Genomic DNA, 26,072 nt, shown 5'->3' on the forward strand with positions numbered 1-26,072 from the left:
CTTTTTTATCGTTTAAATAATCCTTAATGTTATAATAGGATGGAAGTAGGCTAACTAGTTAGAAGTATGGCTAAATCTAGACCCCTAATAATATGTTTTTGAACGCTAAACAACAAACGTGTCCGTCAGTTGGTAACTAAACTCGGACCAATGCTTCACCAGACCAGAAATATATAAATTTCACTGCCAGGTTAAGGACTGGAGATGTTTACATGGCACCACGTAGGTAGACAATTTCTAACAAATCAACAACTTAGCGCCTACTAAACTAAGGTTTATAACGATAATTTCACAACGATTAATGTAGTAAAAGAATTAAACTAATAAAAAATATAGGCACTTATTTATGTTAGCAAATTAGTTACTTATGCTTATGGATATTTGACGTCTTGTGTATACCTGTGATGTGAATACTACCATCCCAAAATTCGGGACGTCCCTTCAAAATGTGAACATACACAACACTACGGCCACCACACTTGTGTGGCTCGATGCCCCGGGTCGGGACAATCGGCTACTGTTCTGCCTCAATTATTTCCTGGTGCGAATGGCTTTGTGAACGCGCTTTTATTGTTCGTTTGTGTGTGGTATTATAGCTCGTGACTCATGGACTCATTGGGAAGATGTCTATCAAATCCAGCATTTTATTTGCAAGCGGGTCCCATCTTAGGCCACATATTAGCTTACCGTCTAGTCCATATTGAAGTGAAGCACTATTAACAGGAACTACAAAAAATCGGAAGCAAAAAAGTAGCATGCCAGCTTCGCTCTCATCTCCCGCAAGATAGAAAAATGATTGTAAATGTTGATTTTGAAAAAAGCCACTACTGAGTATCTTGCCAGCTCTTTTCGGTAGAATCTGCTTTCTAGACCGGTGCTAGAGTCACTTCACACAGACATACCTAACGTTTCAAAGGGTCTTATAAAGAAGGCCTACTTGAAATAAATGATCTTTTAATTTCATGGGCTGGGTTATCATCGGTAACATACACAAATTCAGATTGTTTTAAAAACAATGTATTCCATTCGGAATCGCAAAGCTCACTGGTAAAAAGCCCGTCGCAGCTTATTATTCATTCGTTTTAAATTCACAAGTGCTGTTTCGAATAAAAATAAATAAAAAATAGCGCCGCTACCCCACGCCTGCCACTCCGCACTTTGTTTACTAAATCCTTTCATTATTAAAAAGATATACGACTAGTGATGCCGCCGCGCCCCAATCGATATTGTCGTTATATATATAACTACGAGAAAAGCTATTTTGTTAATATTTGACTGGGATATAATTCACAGGCTCTTTAACTCTGCAGTTTTGTATTTTACGTCTGTATTCATCATTATCAACCCAATGCCGGTCCAATACAGGGACCAGTCAGGGTCACATCTCAGAAATAAAATGGACTAGTCTGCCTCGCTGGCCAAGTGTGGATTAGTAGACTTCATACGCCTACGAGGATAATTCTCAACAGTATCTCTGGAGAACGAGAACAATAAGAAATCTAAATAAAAATAAATTTTGAATGCAAAAAAAATGGTAACAAGATAAAAACATTTGTTACATTCGATCTTTTACTTTGACATTCACGATTTAAATTTCAACTATTGTTTCCCGTTACATTATTTGCATGATTCTTATATTTTGCATTCCATGTATGGAACCACTATAACCTATTTATTTAAAATATGTAACAGCTTTTAACCGTGTATTTTACAAATAAAGATATTCTATTCTATTCTCGGGCATGCAGGTTTCATAATGCATATAAATGCGGGGCAGTCTTTGGGGAATGCCGATAGAAGTGAAAACTAAATCCATTTAAATAGTATATACCTACAGAGTATACATACAGCTCATGGAAAGCGTTCGGTGACGATGACACAAGTTCCATGATTTTTGTTCACCCAAACCGTGATTACCGCCTTAAGAAGTTAACTACATTTGCGTGATAAATAATACACTAAACTAAGTAAAAGCAACTCTTCTTGCTCAAAAAGAGTGTTGAGTCCATTTTGTACATGTTACGCCATGTACCTATCAAATTAATTAAAACTCACAATGATACTACTCTTAATAAACTTGTAGGATTACTAGAGTATTTTAGGTCACTGAGCGCGTCTACCATAAACGCAAGAAAAATATACTTTGCGCGTATTAATATCCCTACAAGCGGTATTTAAGACGTGTTTAAAAATTATTTTTCCGAGATGAAGGATGTCTGTAATTAGTGTGAATATTTAATAAATCATATTGAACGGTAGTCTTTTTTTTCTGCCTGTACTTACGAGGGCTATCTTTATAAGTTCATTCAAATAAATATTAGGCGAGCAGCGAGCAACATCGACACCCCCGCGTCTCTACGGCGGGCAGCATTAGGCAGCATTAGTGGCCGCGCGCAGTATTAAGATTTATTAGCCTATAAGTTACGGCGCGGTCAGCGGTAATGCCGGTAATTCCGCCGTCATAGCGCCATAGCGCGATTACAACTTATTGCTATGTCTCGATACCTATTAGTACTATATGTGCGCTATAAATTCACTGCCCTTTTTATAGAGAAGCCTATATGTATATATTTTTTTATTTTGTTATCGTTAGCCCTTGTCTGCAATCTTGCCTGGTAGTAAGTGATGAGGGAGCATGGTAGCCATACCCGTAATCAGTTTCAATGCGACATCGCTTAGCGGCGAGTCTTTGTCGAGAGGGTTGTAACTGCCGGGAATTGAACCTTGAACAGCACTCACCGTTGCGCCAGGGAGATCGTCAAAACTATACACAATAATTAAGCAAGTGAATAAGCAAGCCGTTTTAAGTTATAGTAGAGCTTTTTGTAACAGAACTTTTCCGGGAAGTACTACCGCCATGTTTATTTCTGCCTCAAAGCTGTGTTCCTGTCTAAATGGCGTGGTTCCAGGTGTAATAACAGGCGCGTGGGTCTTAACACCTATGCCTCAGGTGGATGGACACAGGGCGGTACGTTGCAGGTCGTGTTCCTTGCGTGCCCTACTGTAACAAGCAGGATAACGAGGAGATATTATACCAAAAACAGAACAGTACTAATTTCTGTTCAAAAATATCAAAGTCAAAGTATTTTTAAGCGTATTTTAGTCGTACGTTTAAGCAAGGTGTCTCACGATACCATTTTTTTCTCTTGTTTTAAAATGTAGATTTATCTGCTTCTCAATGCATTATCTGGTACTTCATAACTTACAAACTACTCAACTGTCTTCGGTTTTGTTAACTAAATGCTACGGCGAACTGTGAGCCATAATATGTTATGACATCATCACAAAATCATTGGACAAAAATACGGTAAAGAATTATATTTTAACGTTTATTACGAAAATACATAAAATATTGCTTAAATATTGGCGAAGATAATAACATTTTAAGTACTCAATCACAGATCAGTCTAAGCACACAGTGGAAAAACAGAAGCTTTTTGTCTCTACCATACCGTGTGGAAGGAAACTAGTAACTTTACACAAACGACATAAAATAACCATTATTTAACATTATAATTTAAAATTCGGGATAACGTTTCTTATTTTGACTGCAATGTGGTCTAGACTACAATCGCACCTGATGGTAAGCCATATTAATATTATAAATGCGAAATTGTGTTACTTTGTTTGTTACTATACATCCTAACTAAGCAAAAAATCTAATTTATTTTTGACATAGTTATTTATTTCTTTCATCTTCTTAATACGGTAGTTACTAACAAAAATAGAAAAAACTAGTTACTAATTACTAACTAGATTAAACTACATTATTTATGGATAGCACCAATTAATGAAAGATGACATTAAACATAACTACAAGACATGACATTAATATAGTGTACCTACTGTAGTGTACTCTGCGAATATTGAAATAAAGATAAATAGTTACTCTGAGTACCTCAACAATTCACGGAAAAATGCTGTCCATCATGGAATGGATCCCATTGGGCATCGCTGTCCACGAGCGCGTTGAATGAACGCGGTATAGGAGCCATGCTTCGTGCAACAGTGCTACAAGAAGGGACAACGAATAATTTCTTTATCGTGTACCAAGGTTATTTGCTTTCGGGGCACGTTTACAGCGTAGGTATACGTTATGTTTCGAAGAGTAATATTGTCAAATTTTATCTCAGGAAAATAAATTCTAGATTAAAAAAAAACCGCTATAAACAACCACCCCCGTCAAATCTGTAATTTGAAGTAGGTGTGTAACGTAGGGGTCGACGCCGTGGAAACAAATCAAAGCTAAGAACAACACCTGGTTACCGCGCCCATAACATATCGATTGACAGGTGGAGACATTCAGGCGCGTGTGCATCAACAAGTCTGTTCGTAGTGACTCTACCTTCGTTTCAACCGAGCTGATGCAACGACCAATTGGTGCAAAAGGAAATAATGCGATTTCTTTTCCTTATTTAATATAAAAACTAACCGATGGATAAGGATTCCCAAGCGTTGTCCCTAGCCGATGAATGTTGGGGTCCTAAGTTACTGGAAGGGCGACCTCGTGCCGGTAAATGCAGCATTTGTAAACCAGACGATTCGGTTGATCATATCAAGCGAGTCGCAGGGCTTTCTGACGGTAAACAACCCAGAGATGGAATAAAGTTGTGAAGTAGAAAAGAAATAAGGTTTAAAGATCATTACTTTTAATACAGATCTTTGGGCTCTCTCTAGCTCCAGAAATTTGGTATTGGCTGCGCAGCCCCAGACAGTAATGCAATAGAAAATAACTGAGTGGTCCAGAGTTAAATCACACCGAGGTTCTTGATTGTCGAAACTGGATTTAAAGATGGTTGACATGATAGTGATGATGCTGTCTCTTACAAATTTTTAATTTCATTCATTCAATTTTAAAATTATGTACATCGTTAATGTGAGTCCGATCCAATTATTGTAGTACTAGAGACATGGCGTTGGTGGTGTAATGGTCAGCATAGTTGCCTTCCAAGCAGTTGATCCGGGTTCGATTCCCGGCCAACGCACACTTTTTTTAAATACAAACAGAAGTGTGAGTGTACCTGAATAATCATATTAATATTTTAAATGTAAAATTACCATTTCACTAAACTATGTACATATAAAGTGCCATCTTTGGGCCTTATGAAAATTAAGCTTAATTTGCTATACTCTACAAAAAGCAGGAGAATCCGTATGGTGTAATTTTAATTTCTTCAATCTTTATACTCCACACCAAACAGATCTTCGGCTATCTACCATCTACGCACGTTTCGCGTCGAAACTGGAGCATCATTGAAGAAATTATAAACTGAATCATACAGATATTTTTGACTATGTCTTGCACTTTCACATGTTAAAACGAACTGTTCTCAAGGGATTAAAAAAAAATAACTGGCAGCAACAGCAAATAGATGATAATATTAACAACATGAGATGAGATGTCGAAACTAAACAGCAATATTGCATGATAGTTAGTCATTTTTTTTGTAAGTACCTATTTTGAGGTTTTTTCTGAATTTTATTTTTCTTTTGTTCAGCGGCTAAATATCACAAAATTTGGTTGTAAACAAAGTGTATTCTGTGTTATGCATGCAGCATGCTGAGTTAGCCTTTAAGTGGAGTATACAACATTATGAAACAATTGTTAAATATGTCCATATATTAAGATAGGGTGTATACACGTTGGCTTCCTAATAAAAAAAGTGTGTGTATGTAACCTAAACGCGCGATTGAAGTAAAACTTCTATTATTATTTATTGATGAAAGAGTAAAATGTTGCTGGGACTCCACTATATTTCATTTAATATTCACTATTTCATTTTTTATTCTATTTAAAATTCAATAATATAGCTTTTAAATTTTATAAATATTTTCACTTTTTAAATACTAAATTGAAGATTAGATCAGCACATGTCAATATAACCTTGTCATTGAATATAATAGAATGTCGCAATCGTCAGAAAATTTATTAACAATTTATTTATTACAAAAGTAATAAATAAACAAGCATATTTAGAGATTTTCAAAAAACTTTGCAATTTAATTTTTTTTTAAAGAGTTGAATTTTCATTCACTTCACGATTGATCCGTTTGGAAATAAATAATCCTAATTGATTATGATTCTTGCCACTAGCTGGCGTATAAGTCAAGAAGCGAGGAGTATATGACATATAATTATGACCAATCCAAAGTATTTATTTTATTTATTTATTTAAACATCTTTATTGCGTAGTTAAGGAGAAATTACAAATATACTTCAAAAAAAATTAAAAGCAAAAGGCGACCTTATCACTAAAAGTGATCTCTGCCAGGTATATATATTTAAAGTATTATTTTTAAATAGCGGAAACTACACAGACGTCTGACGTAAGCGTTACTTCCGTCAGAAAAATATCAAAGTTACTCCCTAGTCGCGCTTAAAGAAGTTTTACTTCAACAAATAAATAAATATTTGGAATGGCGGCATAAAAAGCAAATGTTAATAACAGCTCGGAGTCTCGCGGCAATCGCGCCATAACCACTTTTCTCCGTAAGCCCGGCGGCGGCGCGGTAGTAGCCGCTGCGCTGCGGCTTAGCCCTGATTTACCATTATCCGATGCCGTTTGCAATACCGGGGTGTTGCTTTACACCGTGCGACTCTGCTGCGTCATATCCGGCCCTTTAGAACAAATAAAGGAAATTATTTACTCTACGGACATCATTAGCGAAGTGCATATTCATTAAATGGCTTCTCATCTAAAATATAGTTATATTTAGAAGAGCAAATGGTAATGTGCATCAGAGATATCGTAATTACTGAATATGACTTACAAAAATACTTAATGACTATGATATTGTGGTGACTACAAATCTCTAAAACGGCCACTTTTAATCGATACCTATATAGGTATAATATAATAACACGTTACAGGGAAAAATTCAGTACAATATAATAACATTTTAATCTATAGTTTAATCGATACTGAAACCAAAACTGTATTTATTTATTTTGTTTGTCTAAAATGAAACTTAGCACGATTTGATTTCATACTTCGAGGTAGGTCATAGGATACGAGTACTTTTTATCCCAAAAGTCAGTACAGTTTCCTTGGGAGAAGGGCTGAAAGTGTTTGACGATTTTACACCATAACCTATTTTAAATAATTCTTATTGAAATGGAAAGTTTGTTTTATAATATATGTAAACCATAGAAATTCAAGTTAGTTCGCGTTTTCAATCGTGTCGCTTGTCGTATCGTTGTCGTTTAGTTGCAAAGCCATCAAGTGGATCCAAGTTAATTTCACTGGCTTAGGGTGACTAGCGAGCTAGGGGTCACCTATTTGATTCCCAGGTGGCTACAGCGATGAGGTGCCGATATTGACCATTAATTTCCTTGCTTTCATTTGTGATAATCTCACCTTGATAGAATAATTTGTTATTGTTAATTTTATGACCCTAGTGCAGTAGTGTTTATATTATGTGGTGCTGATCATACTCATTTTTTTATGACTATCCATAGCAAACTTCAGAAAAGGATGTTTCTTGGTTTGCCCTACGCAGCAGCATTCGTGAAAGATTGGTGTGTGGATGATAATTTGTATTCAAAAAAAAAATTAATTGTCTACCAATTAAAAATTTTTTTGACAAAAAAAAGCAAAATGTACTAAGTTACTATGCATAGATCATATATATAGAAGCAAGGAAAGTACCTACGAGTAGTTTTCTACATTTTACTTGGTGATGCTTTTTGATAGCAAATGCTCAAGTTAAAAAATACTCAAATCGCTATAGGTGTCCATATAATATGTGAAGAGTTTTCAATTTCTCCAGGATCCCCTCAACAGATATTGACCTGATCAAAATGGGACCACATGTGAAGTATACCGACTCCAAAAAATAAATAAATTTTTCCAATCGGTTTACAAATGACAGTTTTTTGTAAATTGGTTAAAAATAACAAAATACATGTAAAAGGATTTATAAATTTAAAAATCTAAATTTATTTGGTTGACGCGCTAAACCTAGGCTAGGCAGATCATTTTTGATAAATAATATACTCTGCAGGAGCAGAGGAAATAGTAATGCGTAGGAGGCTTTTAAGGCATTAGTTATTTGATATTTATATTTTTTGGAACACTGTAGATGAGAGATTATTCGACTATTTGCAAGCACGTGATGGAAATAATGTGGTGTTAAATAATAAATAGACTAAGACAATACACACGTCGCCATCTAGCCCCAAAAGTAAGCATAGCTTGTGTTAGGGGTACTAAGATGACTGATGAATATTTTTATGAATAATATACATAAATACTTATAATATACAGATAAACAACATAAGACACTGAAAAACACTTATGTTCATCACACAAGCATTTTACAGTTGTGGGAATCGAACCCACGGCCTTGGACTCAGTAAGCAGGGTCGCTGCTCACCGCGCCAATCGGCCGTCGAAATTATATTGGCAGTATTACGCGTAGTAGAAGAATAACTACTTCAGATTCATATCTAGGAGACCATCATATTTGTTTTCCTATGCGCATCACTCGTTGCAAACATCTACAATGTTTTTTTTGCCTTATGTTCGGTCCCTAAAAATGGTTCAAATGAGCCACACCAAATATTCATTGGATTAGACATAAAACAAACATGAACCAACGCGTACAAACTAATTGAGCGTCTAATCCACTAATAATAACTGCGCCCCCTCCCCCTGCGCCGCGTGATGCTACAGATTTAAAAGTCAATATCAAAGGGCCGGGCTGTGATGGGGGAAGCGTAATTAAAACGCAGGGGGCTCGCTAAATCGGCTTTTTATAGTTATTATGAATAAATTGTTGTCTATAAACAAGGAAGGGTAAAGAATTATTTTCCTAGGTGTATCTGAGATTCAGGTTGCAGCGGAATATTCCAATCAGACTTAAAATACCACCAAGAACAAACGGTAAACTATTTTTCCTATTTATATTGTTTTAACAAGGGTAGTTTGAAAGGGTTCAGTGCCGATATAATATTGTATTATACATCATAGTTACTTTGGTTTTTTCAGGAACCAATAATTCAAAATTCAAAATTCATTTATTTCAAGTAGGCCTAATATAAACACTTTTGAAACGTCAAGTCTGTCTGTGTGTAGTGTCTCTACCACCGGTTCGGAAGGCAGATTCTGCCGAGAAGAAGCCGGCAAGAAACTCAGCAGTTGCTCTTTTCCAACATTAACAATTTACATTTTACATTTCAAAATTCATTTTTTTATCTTGTGAGAGATGAAAGCGGAGCCGGATGCTTCCAAGCAACCTTGTCATTAAGAAATTCATCAATTGTATAATAACCTCGCTGTAATAAATGTGTTTTAACACATTCTTTAAACTTATGCATTGGTAAGTCTAAAATTACCTTAGGAATCATATTATAAAAGCCAACCAACTTTTAGAAAAATAACTTTACGAATTGTTCTTAAAAAACACGCGGTGTCAATCAAAACATTAAAAGTATTTGGATATAAGATCAAATTGGCTTATTGATTGATTACTCTACTGACGAAAAAAAATTCGATAGCATTTATTTTCTAGGTTTTATTTTCCTTGAAAAGCAAACCTTTTTTAAACTGAAACGACTGCAGAGTATTCGCTGTTAGCAGCTTTTTTTTATCCACCACAAGTTAGCTTTTCTTTTTTGTTGGACTTTCAACGCGGCATTTTGAAGGAACGCCACGCCGCTTGTAGGTAGCAGCTGGCCACATCCGAAGCCTCCCCCAAGACCAGTTCATGGAATATTCAGAAATTATAAATACGTAGGTAGCCCCTGTAAGGGACTTCGCATTTATAACACTACAGCGCTCAACACTCCGCCGGGAGGTGGTCAGAAGCATTCGCGAGTAGTTTGTATATCGATGGGAAAGCTGTCTATTCTACGTAATGAAATGATCCAACACGGAATGCATCTTACCGCGGCAGATGTGTCGGTTGTTCTGCAGCAGTGGACTCCCGCGGGAGGTTTAATTCTTTTTACTTGTACGCGCCACTCGCCGCGACGCGCCAGCATTGTTCGACGTTGTGCGAGCGAGTAGTGGCCCCTTGTTTGTTTGAAAACAACTGCTAAATGAGAAGGGCTGTTTGTATGTTCAATGATTTTTCTGCGGTTTCTTGGCTATCTTCGGTAGTTATTTTTAATTCGACAGAGTTCGGATCCTGAGGGAATAGAGAGTGCACCTGTGATTGCGCACTCTGCTTTCTGAGTCCAAGTCCGTGGGTTTGATTCCCACAACTGGACATTGTTAGTGTGATGAACATTAATGGTTTTCAGTGTCTGGGTGTTTATCTACACCTATCTATTATGAGTATTTATGTATATTATTCATAAAATTATTCATCAGTTATCTCAGTACCAATAACACAAGCTACGCTTACATTGGGAGTAGATGGCGATGTGTGTATCGTCGTACACTTGTGCCCTATAATAGAATGACCTTCCCGTGATTCAAATCCAAGTCTTGGCCATGAGCCTTTATTAGGAAGTTGATGTTGTCTGTCTGTCTTGTTGGATTACTGTCTTAGGCGATGAACGCAAGCTTGAGCTTAGGACAAATCGATTGACGTAATTGATTCAAAATAGATCCACGCGAAGGTCTCTAGAGCGCCACAAAGACACACCTATCTTTCACCTTTGTATCGCGCAGTTTGATAAAATTCGGATCTTGCAATATTATAATTTAGTTTGTACACGTAACTTAAACTTTTGTGGTAGGGTACGGATAATCTAATCAGAAACATACATGCGTTTCAAAATTGATAATAAATGAACGTCTTTGAACAACCTCCATTAGTATACATTCATATAGTAAAGCATCGCAGTCGGAACGGTTCTTAGCCTGAAGTTTCGAGAAGGCGAGGCGACGTTACCGTTTCCGGCATTGCATTCAATTCCACGACAACTTTAAGCCGGGGGTTAGCGAAGCAACACAAAGCGGTGTTACACGGTTTATTGTGCCGAAGTTACAAGATGAGCTTCATTGAATTATATGACGCTTTTAAAGTATCAAAATGGTCATAGCTCTATGTTATATTTGCTATTTATGCAACAGCTACGTGCTGAGGACTAATAGGGAGAGATAAAACTACATTTCTTTCATATTTTACCATCGCAACGTTACCGGTATCAAAATGACCCAATGTCGATACTGCTGTCAAATATATTGTTTTCCTTTATTGATCATAGTAGGTAGGTAGTATATTTGTATAAAGCATATCTAAAACTCTGATATGCAAAAAACCAGTAATATAATTGTATTTAGTACCTATTTACTAATTCACCTTTTAAATAAAAACAGACCTCTAATAATTAAAAATATATATGCGTGTATCTATATCTTAATATCGGAATGAATGCAAGATTGTATTTGTTGGTTAGTCCTTACAATCAAGCAGCCGCAGACGGATTGATGTCATTTTTTGCATAAAGATGGTTCATAAGCCTTCTGAGTGAAATAAGTCGATCTAAATCACGTAATATACGACCTGTTCATCCTGAAATAGTAATCCGTACACTCAAAGTACTTATCTAAAATTAATTAAAGTTATAATGTATTGTGGTTTATTAAATGGTGAGTAACTTTTTTTTTTTAGTTCAGCAAAGTATAATTGCAGTTAGTAAATAAATGATAATAATTAGAAACTAACATAAGCCGTAAGTACAAAAAATATAAGCCGCATAACTGATCACTTATGGGCATGGTACCCAAAATGCTGGCGCTATTGAATTGCTAGACTTAGCCCTTGGGCTAAATATGCGCCAGCTTTATGGTCACAAGACGTAATGGTTTCATAGTGTGTTTTTATAAAAAAAAAAAAAATTTTTTAAACACACACACACACGAGTACAACCGTTTAGTTGTATGACTTTTCTCCCAGTAGTTATGCTGTATCTAAATAGAAATGATAAATGCACGTGCAGTTAATATAATAATTTTCGGATCCGATCTTCTCTGAAACATTCATCCGCAGCCTATTGACGTCCCACAGGCACCGGTGTTGTCTCTCACAGGAGAGACGGTTAAAAGCAAATACCTAACACGCTGCTCCAATACGGGTTGGTGGTCTTTGACCACGATTACCGCCATCAAGTGATAATAACCGGGACCTGGGGCTTAACGTGCTGTTCGAGGCATAGGGACATCGTCAATTTCCTAACTACAATTTTTGGCGCCCGGACCTGGTGATTTATAGTTAAACATGCTAGCCCCTAGATGACGAAGTTAACTCTGACTTATGTTCCATTTAAATCAGAAATTATCTGCGTGTCTAGATGTTGTATTTTCTAATGACTCCACAACCAAGCTCCGAGCAATTACCGTGCGACTAATGTGCTAAAGTATTTGCTGCGGTATTTAATTATTGGATGATTACCGGCGAATGATCAGTATTTCGGGCATATAATATTAGTTAATGGTAATTGTGTAGGCTGTGCGGGGAAGGAAGCTACGCGAGGGTGCGCGCAGACCGGAAACTATGCGTAGGGCGGGCGGCATGGGGGATTGAACCGCTGTAGTCGATAAATAAATTATTCTATCGATTTCATTAATAATTAAAATTTAGGTACAATCTTCTTTCAATTGTTTAGCTTCTTTTAAGTATTAGTAAAGCTTTTTGTGGCAGAGCTCGTCGGGAAGTACTACTCGCATATTAGTCCTGTCAGGTGGTAGCAGCAGCATTGCTGTGTTAAATTTTAAATAATTTTAAAGCAGTTTCTGTATTTTATATTTATTTAAATAACATTAATAAGAATGAATCAAGTAGTAAACAATACAAGTGTTAAAACACTTGAGCAACTGAATAGAGATCCCATACTCAAAAATACAACAGAGTATCATAGACAGAACTGCTTTAAAATTATAAAAACCATAATACTCCTAGCTAACATTCTTATAGTCTCTGACTATATTCTAAAACCTGCACCACGTGTGCCTTGCATGCACTGCAAAGTGTTGCTCTGTGTATAGGCAATGATATTCCATTTATTACAGGTTTCTACATATAGCTAGATACGTATGTAGCTCGTTTTGCAGATGCAGATACTAGTCTGAAATTTATTTATGGCTAAGTGACAAAAAGTCGCCTTTTCAGCACGGCCGTATGGGAGGATGGTGAATTGTTGTCTAGCTATATCTAATTGAACTTGAACTCTAATTGAACGTATATATTTTTGATATTCATGAGTTAAATCTTTATTAAGTTCCAATGGTGTAATAAAGAAAGAATTTAAAACGAATACCAACATGCTAATGGAAAGTTTGTTGCAAATCACAAGTTATATAATTATGCTCTCATAATACATTTGATGTTTTACAAATATAACCAAATACTAGATTCATTTAAATAGGTTAGGTAGGTTATAGTTAGGTATAGGTTTTTAGTTGATAGGGTTCACAGAAACTTCTCGTATATATCTGAAGTGACTTTACCATGGGTTCCGAAGGCCATAAATAAGCCGAAAAAAATTTAACTGTGGCTTTTTGTATTTTGACTAAAAAAAGGACCTTAATAAACTGTATAATATCAGTTTATGCGAAAGTAGGTTTGTTTGTATGTCCATACTTTACACCCCAACTACTAAATCAATTGACTTGATTTAGTCAAAAGGACGGAGAAAAGCCACTTTCCTCCTACAAAACAAAAAGCTCCCACGGGATTTGTACAAAAAACCGTATACACTCATAAAGTAAGTGTAGATTGTGTTATGAGTACTAGATGACTGATGAATATTTTTATGTACAATTCAAGTACTTGAATACTTATAATATACAGACAAACACCCAGACACTGAAAACATTCATGTTGATCACATACAAATTTTTCAGTTGTGGGAATCGAACCGACAGACTCGCACTAGGAAAGCAGGGTCGCTGGCTACTTCGGCAATCGCCCGTCAAACAATAAAATCGCACGTAGAGCGCGGGCAACAGTAATATCGATAAAGCGAAGGTCGGCCAGCACTAGGCGCAGCGGGGCGTGTACGCTTGCGCGTGTATGTATCGAGCGATTCCCTCCAACGAGCGCCAATTACAGCCTATGTACCGAACTACAGCCGCTATAGCCTCCTCGCGCCTCAGCGCTGCGTGTACAGCCACCCACACGAAAGCGATTCAATCGCGCGCTTGGCGAGCTACCTTTGCGATCTCCAGCAATTTTCTACTTCATATACCTCCAGTCTATGCTTGATTCATCTTGAAACCTATCATCTTCATTATGAACTCAGAACGAGAAGGGTTAAGGCCATAGTCCACCACGCTGGCCAAGTGTGGAATGGTAGACTTCACACGCTTTTTGAGACCGGTATTGGAAGACTTTCAGGCATGCAGGTTTCCTCACAATGTTTCCCTTTACAGAAGAGATATTTTGATTTCTTAAATCAAAAACGCACATAACTACGAAAAGATAGAGTTTCGGGCCGGGGATCAAACTCCTTCCGCCGGAGGAAACCGAAGCCCTAACTACTTGGCTATCACCGCTTATAAGCTGTTTAGGTCCATACTATCGATAAAAGTAGTTTTAAACATAAAGAATATGCATAAGAAATTATATGTATTTATGGAAAATGCAAAAGATTTATTGAGGTTATTTTACGTTTATAGTAACGTTCATTACTTGGGGATATTCTAGAAGATTAACAATGTCTTCAAGATCTTCATCTCAAAAATTATACGGGTAGGTTTCTTTAGTATGTTCGTAGGTATCTTCAGACACGACTCACTACCTCGGCTGCATTTGCATTGGGAACCAGAGCACCTTTAGTGCTGTTCAAAGAAGTTTTTAAAATAACTTTGATCTGAAAAATCATCCTCAACAGGTGTTAAAAAGCAGAAGCCTCAAAAAAGTCGATTTCGTATTTTAAATTGCTCACTGGAAAGATGTAGGCATCTTTTATTACATTATTCGTGTCGCCTGTATTTCGTAATAAAAAGGATCTTGCTTCTTCCTGCTGCTTTTCTCTACCAAAATATATATTTTTAGTTAAACTACCAATAAGCCCTTGACTGTAGTCATACCTGGTGGTAAGTGATGATGCAGTCTAAGATGGTAGCGGGCTAACCTGTTAGGGAGTATGGTAGTCATACCCCTTATTGGTTTCTACGCGAAATCGCATCGGAACCCTAAATCGCTTAGTGGCACGTCTTTGTCGGTAGGGTGGTAAGTAGCCACGGCCAAAGCCTCCCACCAGACCAGACCAGAGAAAGTTCAGAAATTATAAATTCCAAAATATAGTACATGTAACGTTTCCTTTTGAATCACTGCTGCTGAGAACTGGATTAAATCCGTAACGTAGTTTACATGTCTCAGCGTATAAACAGCGCGCTATTGTACATATAATATATTGATGTATTGTGCTTTGTTTTATACTGTAGTGTAGATGAGTAGGTACATGTAATTTCACCTAGTTTCTCCCGGCGAGGCACCCAGGCGCAGTGTGTAGGCGGTACCCTCGCGGTGGCAACGGCTAGCTACCGTGAAACGTGTGTTTGTTTAGCTCGTTGGCGTCATGCGCGCCCGGCGCTGGCGCGAGTCGTGAGTGGCAGCGTTTAAAGTATGTTTTAGCGGCAAGTAAAAAAAAAGTTGTCCTTAACTTGTGTTGAGTCTTTTTGATTCATTGAAAAAAGAAAGAACGGGGATAAACATTTTTAATATATTAAGCGTTAGGTGTTAGGTAACACGGTGCTCCCTCTCCTTGAGCATTTAACTCAAAATCCTGTTCGCTACTGGTAAGTACACCGATATAACAACCGACTGTACTGACTTTACTGTGCAGTTATGAAAGCTGTAATTTTTTTAGTCACAAACTTTCAAGCAAGCAACCGAAATAAATAAATTGCATAGTAACCAAGGCAATAAATGCGTTTTAACACGTCCACAATGACCTTTAATCATTTTATAAAACATAATATCGTCCAACAATTGGTTTTTGTTAACAGACTTTTTATTTAGACTAGCTTCCGCCCCCTGCTTGTCTTCGATTTCGTCTGCCTGGACTACAGAATGGTTTCTAAAGCTTTGTTCGCTAACAATTTTATGCTTAATAATCGCATAAATAAATAGTCAAAATAAAAAGATAATCGCATAAATAAATGAATAGTAAAGAAATTGCATAAATTAGAGAGATCGATATGGAAAGTATATGCCCTTTTCCATAACAAAGGTAATATGTGTACCAAATTTCAAAGCTGTCTGCCCGCAGCTTAGCTCGTAAACAATTTTTAATTTTTCTTCGGGAGCTACGCCATGTCAAAGGCTACATGCAAGCCATATTTCATCCAAATCCATTCACCCGTTTTTGGGCGATTAAGGAACTAACATCCACACTTTCACATTTATAATATTATATATTACTAGCGACCTGTTACGCCTTTGCACGGTTCCTTTGCACGGTTGCAATATTGTATGAGGGGCACTTTGGAGTAATTAATAATTATTATGGTTTTATGCGCGATTTTTATATGCACATGTTTGTATTTCATGGTTTTTCTTTACTATAACATGCATGTTTACTGCGTATAAACACTCCGTTTCAATCCATTGCTGAAAATTGCATTAAAATCCGTCGCGTAGTTTAAAAGATCCAAGCGTACAAAAACGGGGAGCTACTTTGTTTCTTCTATGTAAAGATTACATGATAACCACAAAAAGATAGCTGAAGTATTATGGGCAATCTCGTTTCACTTAGCACTGTAGTACATCGCAGTCTCGTCTCGCACGACTAGCATACACGGGGCGCGGTAACTCGCCACTCACGCGCGTGACGACACGGCGTCCGAACACCTACCGTCGTGCCTACTAGTTGCGTGCACACCTACTTACCAGCGATGCTGCAAAACCAACACACTGCGCTTTAGTATGCGGTGCTAATGGACGGTAATGGTGGTATAAAATATGTGAATTACATTTATTTTTATAGAACATTTTCATGCGAATGAACGCTGGAAATTTAGGAACGAAACGAGCGAGCGAGCGGGTCAATAACTTATTAAAGTTTTATAGCAAAATAAAATGAGCGTGTACATAATGCGTGGCGTCATATATCGCAGAATACCACCCATTATAGTAATATAATGTCTTGTATAATGTTTAAAGTTATCTTCCATTCATTTGTGTCTGTTGTCCATCCAATACAGTTCCATCTCGTTATCGTAAGTGCCGTAGTAATTAGATTAAATATTAAAAATAATAACAAAAATCTTGTCAAGTGCGCGAAAGCCCATGATTCCGTATCTTGGAAAGGCACGAAAGTTGTAAACTTTTATTGCGGATGTCTAACACGACTCACCATAGGACATAGGTCTCCTTTCAGAATGAGAGGGGTTAAGGCCATAGTCCACCAAACTAGCCAAGTGCGGATTGGTGGACTCAACACGCCCTTAAGAACATTATGGGGAACTCTCAGGCATGCAGGTTTGTTAGTAAAAGTTAGACGTGCATGCTGGGGTTCGAACTAACTCCAAAGTTCGAAGGTGAGGCCAAAGTCCTAACCACTGTATAATTCTATCACTAAATTATACAGTACTAGTATGTAAATTGAAAGCAAACAGATGGTTTAATTAATTAAGCGGTGACGATGAAATATGGAAAGCTAACTCTATTGTAGCTCTTTCAAAGTTCTAATGTCTCGGTCATTGAATTTCCTCGCGGATAGAAATCTCAAAGTGTCGTTGCAGGGATTCAACAGCCGTCTCGAAGGTCTTGCGAGCGAACTTCGACAATCTAACTAAACCTTTACGACCTTACACTACCGGAGCACCCTTCAAGACTCAATAGGGCTTTAGCAAATTTCTATTGTTGAAAAGTGCTTTAGAAAATTATTCGACAGTAATATTGAGTGTTCGACCGTAATATTGGTTGTCTTGTGGACTTTAAATTCACGGTAATGTGAAAGGAAGACCGGATTAAATAGAAAATCAACAGAGCAAAAAGTAGTTACAGATCTAACAACCATTAAATGTATAAAAGTATGAAGGAATTAATGAATATACTTTTATTGCACACCACAAAAAGCACATAAAAAAGTATAACAAAACAACGTACCTACCTATACAATTTGGCAGCCTTATCGCTTCAAAGCGATTTCTTCCAGGCCACCAATGGCGAAGAAAATAAATACAGAAAATAATAATAAATATGTTTTTATATGTATCATATATACATAAAAAAATATATCTATATATATAAAAATGTTAGGTTGGTATGTGTACGCTTCAAAAACTCAAAAAGTTCTGCACCGATCGAGCTGAAATTTTAGCATGATATATAATACGCATCAAGAATTGTTTTTATCTATTTTTCTCAACCATTCAATCACAATGTGTCACAGCGAAGTGTGGCAGGTTACAGCTAGTTATATATAAATAAAGTAAAAAAATAGGGTTACATGATTTAAACAAGTAGGTTTTCTGAATAATGAATGCTTTTCAATTATGTTGCTCTATGCCGGTATGTTGGTTTATTTGCAATACTAAAATCTACATAATTTTAACTTAGTTCCTTCATTGTTAAAATCATTACTGTATCTACCTAAATATCTTTTGTTAAAATGCCTAAATTGAATAAAATTAGTTTAAGTAATATTTATATCTATGTTATTTGCTCAAGACGTTCAATAACTGTTTTATCTATCTTGAATTCAAATTCTTCTTTTTCTCGAATTCTCTAAGCTCTTATTTCTTCAACTTATGAGGCATATAAATATATGTGCTTGAAGCGTTTATTTATGATATACGTAGGTTGACCCTACTGACTGAGGAAATAAACCAGGAGGCCTACTAAATCAATATGTAAGAAATAACAATGACAAATGATGTGGGATCAGCGCAAATCGCACGTCATCAGTGAGCTATTGATTTCCGCGCACGGGATAAGCTGGGGTCGCTCCCGGGATTTCGGAACGTTTAAGCTTTATAGTTAGGAATAGATAGAGTTCTAATTTTGAATCAATACGTTAATCGATTAAACTAGATATAGAAATCTTAAAAAAGGTACAAATAAAAAGCTTCTTCGACACCTTGCTTGCTGGTCGTGTAAGGCCTTTAAGGATAGCTGGAATGAGGCCAGGGATGCATGGTCGACATTAGTCTATTTACGTGCGTTGATGTATTATCATCAGTAGTAGAAGAGCTTTTTGTGACAGACCTCATCCGGGAGACTACCGCTTGGCCTAGTTCTGCCGCAAAGAAGCATTGCTGTCGGCAACTACCATGGCTGTGCTCAGTCAGAAGGACGTGTTTACTACGTACAAGAGACTTAACCAACGCATACGCCACAGACGGATGAACACATTTGTAGGACGCGTTCCTTGCATGCCTTGCGAAGTTTTGTAAGTTAGTTATTTATACGCGATGGTTTTCCACTTACCATCAGATCCATCCGGTTGATCCGTCAATTATTACTATAAAAAAATGTCAATTTTAACGACACGACATCGCGAAGGATAAAGGCAGAAAGTCTGAAGAACTAGAAGTTAATGGTCTCAATGGAGTGGAGTCCCAAAAATGAGTAAATGTTACTGGAAAATCTGCTGCATGTAATGAAAAGTTTACAACTTGAAATGTAAGCGTTAAAATAAACTTCGTTATTGTACATTTACGCAATAGCTCTATTTTTCGTCGGGTTCTACAAACATAAACAAAGACAAAAGAAAAATTCGCACCGCGTACAAATAAACGCTTCACGACAAACCATAAATAATAGAGCTTGCTCCTGACACCAACGAAATGAGTATCGCTGTCTCTTTCCTACACCACCCTCGTTTCCCACTCATGCGACATATCCTATCTTCCTCTCGCTCTTCCCCGGTGCATCTTTAATGTGATTGTCGTATACACTGTTTGGCTTTTTGGTTTTTCCTTATTTTAAATCGAGGTTATTCAAATGATGCTAAATATTTAACCATTTCGGATTTAAAATAGAATGCGTAGGCAGCGAATTGCGAATGGTTATAAAGCTGACGTTTTTTAAAGTAGAAAACAGAAAACCAAAAACAAACGGTTGGTCGTGATAAATTAGGACTAATTTTTAATTCGTCAAATAACTTATCTCTTAATAATTATTTCAACCGATTGACGGCCGGTGCTGACACTTGTCAAACCTAAATTCACGGTCCTGGGCCGCTTGTTTCCAGCGGCTCCCACCAAGTAACTCTAGTTTTTCTACGGATCTCCTCATTCCTGATTAGATCGCGTAGACATACCACCAGTCTCAGCATAGCATAGCATCTCTCAATCGCTGTGGTATCGTACCCTGTACGATACCACATGGGCCAGTAAAACACTTACTTCCTCTTGGTTAGTTCGACTTCACCTGAGACTGCAATGTTCCTAACCGGTGAACTAGAGTAATTTTGCTAACATTGTGAACCATGTAGGTGTTCGCATGTGGTGCGCAGTAATAGCGGCGTCCCAAAGGTCAGCTCGAGCAGCTCAATAAATATCAATCTGTGCCGTCGGCGACGGGCGCGGAATAACAAATGAGCCGCGATTTGCGAATAATCTGCCAGATTTAGGAGTTTAGGAGTGATCCGGTGCGCCCGGCCCTCTGACAAATGGCGGCCCTTGGGCAGCCGAGAGAGATTTACCGGTTCACTTGGGAAAATTATTTTCTCAAACGCATAAGCAATTTTAAACTAATCATAAAATTTTCACCATATTAAAAGGTAGTTTATATTTGCAGTTAAAAGCATATACCTATAGAATTATAACCACCATATTACGGCTAACTTTCAGCTTCCTTACTTTAGCTAGTATTCATTGGATAACCAAGACAATCGAAATAAAGACAATTGACTTACTAGAAATTCACCTTAATTATCGTTAACAGCATATCGACTGAGAAAAGTACAGTAATCCTTTATTTGGGTATACCGGAGGTAATATTAGATTTACTTTCGCCTACATTTAAACAATAATATATTATGGACGTAAACTTTAAGGTACTTAATCTTGGTTACTATACAATTGATGAATATCGTAATGATAAGGTAGAAAAATGATTGTTAAACTCTAAAATTATGTTAGAAAAGAGCAATTGCTAAGTAGCTAAGTAAGTAAGTTTCTACTCGGTAGAGTCTGCGCTCTGACTCAGTGGTAGAGTCACTACAAATAGAAGTATGCTTATGAAATGAATAAATGAATTTGAATTTGCGTAGGTAACATTTGCTGCAGTACTTTTTAAGACAAGCGATATTTTTTGCATTGTGAATTTCCGTCGGTTTCGGTCGCGTAATTTTAGGTTTAACTGAAATTCACGGACGGATTAAAAAATGTCGCAAAACTAACAAAAATGACTTGTTCCTGACCTCATGTTTTTTGTATACATTTGCGAAGTATATCCTCCTCAGCTCACCCCGGTTTCCGAATTAGCGCGTGATTAAAACTCTTTTTCAGAAATTACGAAACGAAAATATGCAACTCTCTGATTAAAAGGACATGTTGCGTGCTATGCTGAATTTCAGCTCGATCAATTGCAAGCTCGTTCGCTTTGCTTCAGCTTGTACACAAAATGATCAACGAGAAATCGCGCTTCACAAATGCAGCCATACTTTTCGTTTTTATTTTTGAAACGTGGCATGGAAACTGATAAGTAGGGAAAATTTTAATTTCATAGTGATCAATGAGGCTTACTGCTTGATTCCACATGTGTGGATCAAAAAGTGTTCGGCGTAACTTTACCATAAAATACAAAAGCAACATTAATTTAATTTGCTATCCGCATTATTAGTTATTAATTTATTATCTTAAGTCTATTTAATGAAGGATTATTTTCTTCTTGTTTTTGTTTCCAGTGGTAGCAATAGCAAACTGCGTTCAGTTGCCGTAATCTGACATCATCCTCACTCTGGAATTGAATATGTTAAGTCTCAGTCAAAACCACAGAATTTCTTTAAAACTTCAATAGATTTTCAGCGTAATGTACTAATTGAAGGTATTGAAACTATTGCAGTTATAATAAACGGGTCACTGTTATTTATAAGGGTGTAATCTCCTTTTTTAGAAAATCAGTTATAAGTGTCTTTAACTCCGCAGCGTTTCAATATACAGACAATTATGGAGGATTCAGTAGCTGCAGACTAAATATCAAAATATTGATTGTAGCACTCGTAGGCCTACATAGAATTTAAACATACTTAAATGATTGCTAAAATAAAGCAGATTTATGAGAACAAAATAAAAAAATGGAGAAAATAAAAATAAATAAAAATTGGTAAACTAACGTCTTGTTCAAACTCCAAATTATACAATAGGAGAAGCGCTATCCCATATTTGGATTCTCAATATATATATTAATATAATATATATAACTGAACTGAGTTTAAATTGCGCCAGTTTTTCTTTTCTTAAAAATGAGTGATTTGAGACCAACTTTCAGGTTTTTCGCACGTGTAAGACGTCTTTCACTGCAAGTAAGTCCCTGCCTGTAATCTTACCTGCTTGTAAGTGATTGTGCAGTCTAAGATGGTAATGGGCTTACCAAATAGGGGTGCGGCAGTTATATTTAACCTATTAGTCCAAGCAAATCCAAGCAAAAATAAATTAATCAGTTTCTATATGACATGGTACCAGAGAAAATTCATAAATACGCGAGACCTCTCACTTAAAGCCTACAGCGCTTTTCACTGCATTAAGGAGTTCGTCAAACCTTATAGTATAATTGGTGGGAAGTTAACAATAACGTAGTGTCGGTTGGTTCCAGGTGTGGTTTCAAAACCGGCGCGCCAAGTGGAAGAAGCGCAAGAAGAGCACCAACGTGTTCCGCTCCCCCGGCTCGCTGCTGCCCTCGCACGGCCTGCCGCCCTTCGGCGGAGACGTGTGCGGGCCCGGCGTGTTCGGCGACCGGCCCTGGTCCATGCCGGCAGGTGAGACCGGCGCGGCATCACGCGATAGTGTGCACCAATCTCCCAACTAAACTAAATGCCTCAAAATAGTGCTTTCCCTTTCCGGGGAAGAAAATCTTGCATTTGGATTAGCACTTTACATAAGACCACATATATTCTGTGAAGAGACTATCGGTATCATCTTCGATAAAATTTGATAATTGGATATTCGGGTCATAGCTTCATCTCTTGTCCAGGTCTGGGCCAGTTGTCTCAGGGTGGCGTCTCGATGGGCGGGTTCGGTGCGGGTGGGTTGCCGCAACTCGCCGCCGACCTTAACCCCTCCTTGCCGATCAGCTCCGTGGGCTCGCAGCCCTACCAGTCGCACTACCCACTCAACTCCCTTGGTATTATATATTATTAATAAGCCTCGTCTTAATAATTAACAAATCAAAATCCTCAATGTCATATCAGAGCAATGTGATTTGTATTGTTGCGCTCCGAGTGAATTCACAAGGATCGCAATGTGGGTTATTTGTTACCCAAATAGGTAATTAAATATTATAATGTTAAGATTATGTAAAAAAAAAAAGCTACACTATCGCATTAGGTTTAAGTATTCTGTAATGATAGTGTTAGAGTAAGAATATAAATAAATAAATAAATAATAGAAAAATTAACTCTGGAAAGTTTACTGTAAAGTTTTCTTTTAAAATGTTTAACATTAAAAGTAGTATGACACGTTTAGTGTTTAGACATTCCCACGTGCGCCAATGCTCGGAGAGTTGATAAAGCTGTATGTGCCATGCTACCTGTGCGGGGCTCCATATCCCTGGATAAACCGCCCTGTAGTGAGCTGGCAGACAATGCAATATGTCGTGTCCGATTGCAGGCGACACCATGATGTCGTACTGCAACAACATCAGCGGGCAGCAGGGCGCGCTGGAAGGGTCGCCCACGCCGCCGCACATGGGCCACTGCGCCAACAACAACGCCTCGCCCACCACGTCAGGTAGCCTTTACTAACGCTTACATGTCCCCAGCAGCGTAATATTCTCAGAAGTGTTCACCACAGCTGGATATTACGCAGCAATTTACGACTATTATGACTTGTGTGTTTTTTATTGGATTCGCATCGAATTGCACAGCAGCTTTCAAGATACCCAACCTTCTAGAGAAAAAACTGGGCTAACTGGAATTTCTATCTATTATAACTACCATGGTTTTTTATTTGGCTCTATATAAAGATTTCGTAATTTACATCAAGATAACAATTGCATAGAAAATAGTGACCCTCAATTTAAGGAGAGCTAATAAACTAAGGTCATAATAAACTTTTCTTTCTATTCTCCCTGTGATAAAACGTCGCTTGTAGCAGCTAGTGTTGTCACTTGGCCTTGATCTTCGCAGTTATGAATCGAATTCGAAGAATTATAAGTATTATTTTTTTAAAGTAATATTTGAGGGACCATGTAAATGGCCCAGCTAAGTGCGAAACTATCACCTACAAGCAGAGCAAAATTTCGCAGTGCATGCAAGGAACACGTATTGCGACTTGTCACCCTGTAGCCCTCTACCTGAGGGTTTAATCTCATGAGCATGTCATTACACTGGCAACTACACTCTTCAGACCGAAACAAAGCTGCGGAAAAAGCTGCTTTAATAAGCATGGCAGTAGTTCTTCCCGGATAAACACGGTCACAAAAGGTCACAAAAACTACAACTGGAACTCCAAAGACACTTAAATGTCAAATGTGGCGCTACAATTTAACCTGTCATTTATGAGGCAGCCAGTCCCGTATTAGGCTAACAACTCAAGAAGCGTTTTTCACCCGCAAACTCCGCGGTGGAGGGCCCTCAGCTCCTATAGAACGCGCACATGTAACTGGTAGAGTCGGGTCGCGGTCAGCCACAGCCACGCGCTGTGCGATCTGTCAGCGAGGAATCTTATCGTAAATAATGCGCGTCTTACGATACTCACCTGTTAAGTTTGCGGACGATAATCGACACCGTAGTGGCTAAGTTACAGCACGAAACTCCAGTCTCGTGAGTTCCGCCATTACGGCTGGCGCTGGTGAATATCGCTCCGTGAGTTCTTAGCCACTATGGTCGGGCGGGTCCGCGCGCGGTGTGTAAGGCTGCTGGCTGTCGCAGGCGGCGCCGGCGAGGGCGGCGAGGAGGAGGTGTGGCGCGGGCACAGCATCGCAGCGCTTCGGCGGCGCGCGTCCGAGCTGTCGGCCGCCATCCCGCCCTACCTGCAGCTCAACTACGACGCGCACAGCCCCGTGTACTGACCGCCGGCCTGCCGCCACGCGCACGCGCCCTACGACTGAGCGCCCGCGCCCGCCGCACAGGCTGCGCGGACAGCGTGGGCAGGACACATTTTCCTCCCGGACAAAGGCAAAAAAAAATGTTCTCCCTCAGCTCTATTAACTGCTCGAGCGTTATCCAAATAATACAAGTGTAATAATAAACGGGGGTAAACTTCTTCTATTTCCTCTTACCGCGCTTTGGCAGGTGGACACGTTAATTGAATCTCCTATGATAACCGTGCTGGATCTAAAAATTATATCAACTGACCAGGGATAAAGTGTCCACCTGCCAAAGCGCCACAACAGGGAATAGGAAAAGTTTACTCCCGTTTATATTTCTGTTATATTAGAGTATACTAGATACTTGGATATTATTTCCAAAAGTGCGCCCATGTTTTGAGAGTTAATAAAGCTGTGGGAGAAGATAAAATGATCCCAGGGAGAAAAATGTCTCCCGGCCATGTGCCGTGCAGCGACGCCGGTGCGACTAGTGCGCGCTTCTCATTATATTACTTCGGTGTTATTTCCAAGTTCGTTTATATTTTAAAACACGGGCGTCCATCGTAAGCTCAAACAAATGTCAAGACTTTTTAGATAACCTGAAATCTAAAACTGTTTCGCTTCTTTTTAATTTGTCTAAAAATTATTTAAGTTAATTAGCATTCTTTGTTTTGCTACGCTTGATTGAAATTTTCTCATCTTCGTATTTGCTGGTTCCCTTTGTACTTGTAGGTTAAATTATTATCCTTTAAATAACGAAAACAACGCTCTTTTAATTAGTTATCATTTGCTAAACTGTGCAAACTGTTTTGCATCAGAAAAATACCTCCTGTCACTTTGTTAGTGTTTTTACCAAAGTTTTAAGAACTTCAATTATTTTTAATAAATTAATGTGACGACAGTCGTGTCGTGTCCAAGTCGTTAAATTGTAAACAAATAAGTAATAATAATAATAATAGTGTAAAATGTGAGCT

General features: G+C 37.9%; 1 protein-coding gene and 1 non-coding gene across 2 annotated transcripts in view; both read left to right on the forward strand.

The window, feature by feature from the left end:
- Positions 1-25,080, forward strand: part of LOC120625417 (homeobox protein orthopedia-like) — a 40,377-nt gene extending 15,297 nt beyond the window's left edge. Inside the window, exons 5-8 of the mRNA XM_039892482.1 lie at positions 22,666-22,828; positions 23,044-23,193; positions 23,679-23,798; positions 24,941-25,080. Of these exons, the coding sequence (XP_039748416.1) occupies positions 22,666-22,828; positions 23,044-23,193; positions 23,679-23,798; positions 24,941-25,080 (573 nt within the window). The remainder of the gene's footprint in view (positions 1-22,665; positions 22,829-23,043; positions 23,194-23,678; positions 23,799-24,940) is intronic.
- On the forward strand, positions 4,914-4,985 carry Trnag-ucc. Its single transcript has one exon. It is a non-coding gene; the product is annotated as a tRNA-Gly (tRNA).
- Positions 25,081-26,072: the final 992 nt, after the last annotated feature.

Source organism: Pararge aegeria, chromosome 1, assembly GCF_905163445.1.
Source record: "Pararge aegeria chromosome 1, ilParAegt1.1, whole genome shotgun sequence".
NCBI classification, from domain to species: domain Eukaryota; kingdom Metazoa; phylum Arthropoda; class Insecta; order Lepidoptera; family Nymphalidae; genus Pararge; species Pararge aegeria.